Source organism: Procambarus clarkii, chromosome 59, assembly GCF_040958095.1.
Source record: "Procambarus clarkii isolate CNS0578487 chromosome 59, FALCON_Pclarkii_2.0, whole genome shotgun sequence".
Taxonomy (NCBI): Eukaryota; Metazoa; Arthropoda; class Malacostraca; order Decapoda; family Cambaridae; genus Procambarus; species Procambarus clarkii.
In genome coordinates this window covers 19,846,115-19,848,917 of record NC_091208.1, presented here as the reverse complement: position 1 = coordinate 19,848,917, position 2,803 = coordinate 19,846,115, and the positions used below count along the sequence as shown (strand labels likewise).

The window sequence follows — 2,803 nt, the reverse complement described above, 5'->3', positions numbered from 1 at the left end:
ATGCCACATGATCAGGAAAAGCATTCATGTACCCCCTTCCGACAGAAGAGTACCGAGAAAATCAAACACCGAATCCGAACAGTATCAAGGAGTGTCGGGGAAAGGCTGACAAAGAGCACCACCCAAATACGGAAGGTGGAAGTGATCACACAGTCTCACACCAAGGGGGCATCAGTGAGAAAATCTGCTGCGAGAAAGCAAACCCTTTCCCAGTACCGGGGAAACTCCTGTCCCAGCCTAGAAACATGGGGGACATGTTTATACGGAGAGTCCCCGTAAAACAAGGGGACAACCGGAAAAAGACAACGTAAGGTTAAAGACCCAAGTTGAACATAAGTCCTCATTTTTCATACAGACCCCAGGTAACTCTCTGGCAGAAACGGGGACAATTCATACAGTGGAAGAGGCACGAAAGCCAACCCAGGCGGCCAAAGCAGTCAAACTAGACCACCGGACTAGACAAATTGGAATCCAGAGGCAGTCATCTCGAATTAAGTGAGACCCCAAAGCACAAAGCCGAGGGGGGTTTTCAGAATACCTGAAAAAAAAGAGGCCCCGGCACACAGTGTCCAGGGTACACGTCACAGAATCAGAGCCCATAATATAAGTAGCAACGGCTTCAACCTCAGCAAGCTAATATGTATTTAGAGAAAACAGGAGATGCTTTTTCACCCATAGGGTTATAAATCCATTGAACCGCCTATCCGCCAAACAGGTAAATGACAAGACATTGCTGTAGTTCAAATGATGATGGCCCTTAGGTACATTCGGGAGAACAGTCCAAAGGACCAGGTGTCACAGAACCCAGAGCGCTGAATACAAAGCCGAAAATATGAGGCACAACTGAGAAAATCAATGTCAACAAACCGGAAAAGGCCAAATGCCTAAACTGTGAGGGGAAACATGATGCCTCGAGTATAGCTCAGGAAACGCTGTGCTCCAAAATGAAATTTCTCACCATAATTAAGAATTGGGCTGTTCTGGTCTGGTTTTCCTGGAAAGGAAATGAATTTACACAATATCGTAAATGAAATCTAACAATCATCACTCACCTGAAAGCGAGCGCACGACCTTGTGGTCATAGATGCATCATTCTGCCACCTTAAACAACGACTCCACAAAACAATTATAGCTTGAGATCCTTGTAAGATATTTTTTCGTTCCTGAATTTACCAACTTGGAGAGTAACGGCAGTAAAATTACATTTCTTCTATGCAAAGAGTGCTTCTATAAACTGGGTATAACTTGACTGAATCAAAGATAACTTTCAATGTTCTGACAGGATCATTGCTGGATATCAAAGTTCCAATTCTTTTATAACGTCGTTGTCAGAGTGATGAATCCATGATCTTAATGTTACATGTTCACCTTCAGACGAGTGTACATGGCAATTTTCAGTTTAAAGATCAAAGATATCTTCCAGCGCCTGTGATGGCGGGGGCTCTAGGGTTTCTGGTTTGCCATAGAAGCTCTTCTCAGAACTCCTTCGGAAACTGAAGTGTAGTTTACTTACCCCCCAGGCGCCAAGTGTCTCTGAGTCTGTTGACACGAACCAGTGAACTTCGACCCTGTACTTACCGGTCCTCTGCGTCTCCCTGAATGTAGCAGCTTCACCACCTTCAGATACACGATACTGTAGACAGGGTGAAGGGGGAAGTGTAGATGAAGTGCTGTAGTCCCAGACTGGTTGTTTACTGTACTTCCAGAGCTGCAGGGCGACTCCACCTGAACGCCCGAGACTGCAGTCGGATCTGCACGTTCGGGGTTCCATGTGCTGGATATTTTAATGTAGCCAGACCTTCCTTAGTGACGTCATTGCTAACTGTGCTGGAAGGTTGACAGTGGCAGGTGAAGGTGGCGACGGTGGTACTGTGTCTCAGGAGGACGGTGGTACTGTGTCTCAGGAGGACGGTGGTACTGTGTCTCAGGAGGACGGTGGTACTGTGTCTCAGGAGGACGGTGGTACTGTGTCTCAGGAGGACGGTGGTACTGTGTCTCAGGAGGACGGTGGTACTGTGTCTCAGGAGGACGGTGGTACTGTGTCTCAGGAGGACGGTGGTACTGTGTCTCAGGAGGACGGTGGTACTGTGTCTCAGGAGGACGGTGGTACTGTGTCTCAGGAGGACGGTGGTACTGTGTCTCAGGAGGACGGTGGTACTGTGTCTCAGGAGGACGGTGGTACTGTGTCTCAGGAGGACGGTGGTACTGTGTCTCAGGAGGACGGTGGTACTGTGTCTCAGGAGGACGGTGGTACTGTGTCTCAGGAGGACGGTGGTACTGTGTCTCAGGAGGACGGTGGTACTGTGTCTCAGGAGGACGGTGGTACTGTGTCTCAGGAGGACGGTGGTACTGTGTCTCAGGAGGACGGTGGTACTGTGTCTCAGGAGGACGGTGGTACTGTGTCTCAGGAGGACGGTGGTACTGTGTCTCAGGAGGACGGTGGTACTGTGTCTCAGGAGGACGGTGGTACTGTGTCTCAGGAGGACGGTGGTACTGTGTCTCAGGAGGACGGTGGTACTGTGTCTCAGGAGGACGGTGCTTAGCCAGGAATAACTGTAATAAACTAAAAATAAATAACTGTAATGTAATAATATGGCCAGAAATACTGTATAAAATCAATACATAGTACATAAATATGTCTGACAATGTCAGACCACGAAGGAAAGATTAAGACAGGGAATTCCTTAAGTACTTTCGTATTTAATAAAGGAATTTCCTGTCCTAATCCTTGCTTCATGGTCTGATATTGTCACATTGTTCATCACGTGTTAATTCCTTCGTGACTTACACACACGAAGGAATT

General features: G+C 47.6%; 1 protein-coding gene across 1 annotated transcript; it reads left to right on the top strand.

Annotated features, from left to right (window-relative positions):
• On the top strand, positions 1-2,543 carry LOC138353742 (A-kinase anchor protein 5-like). Its single transcript, XM_069307134.1, has 3 exons — positions 1-174; positions 356-495; positions 1,808-2,543. Exons 1-3 carry the CDS (start codon positions 1-3, stop codon positions 2,541-2,543), a joined length of 1,050 nt encoding a protein of 349 aa, XP_069163235.1.
• Positions 2,544-2,803: the final 260 nt, after the last annotated feature.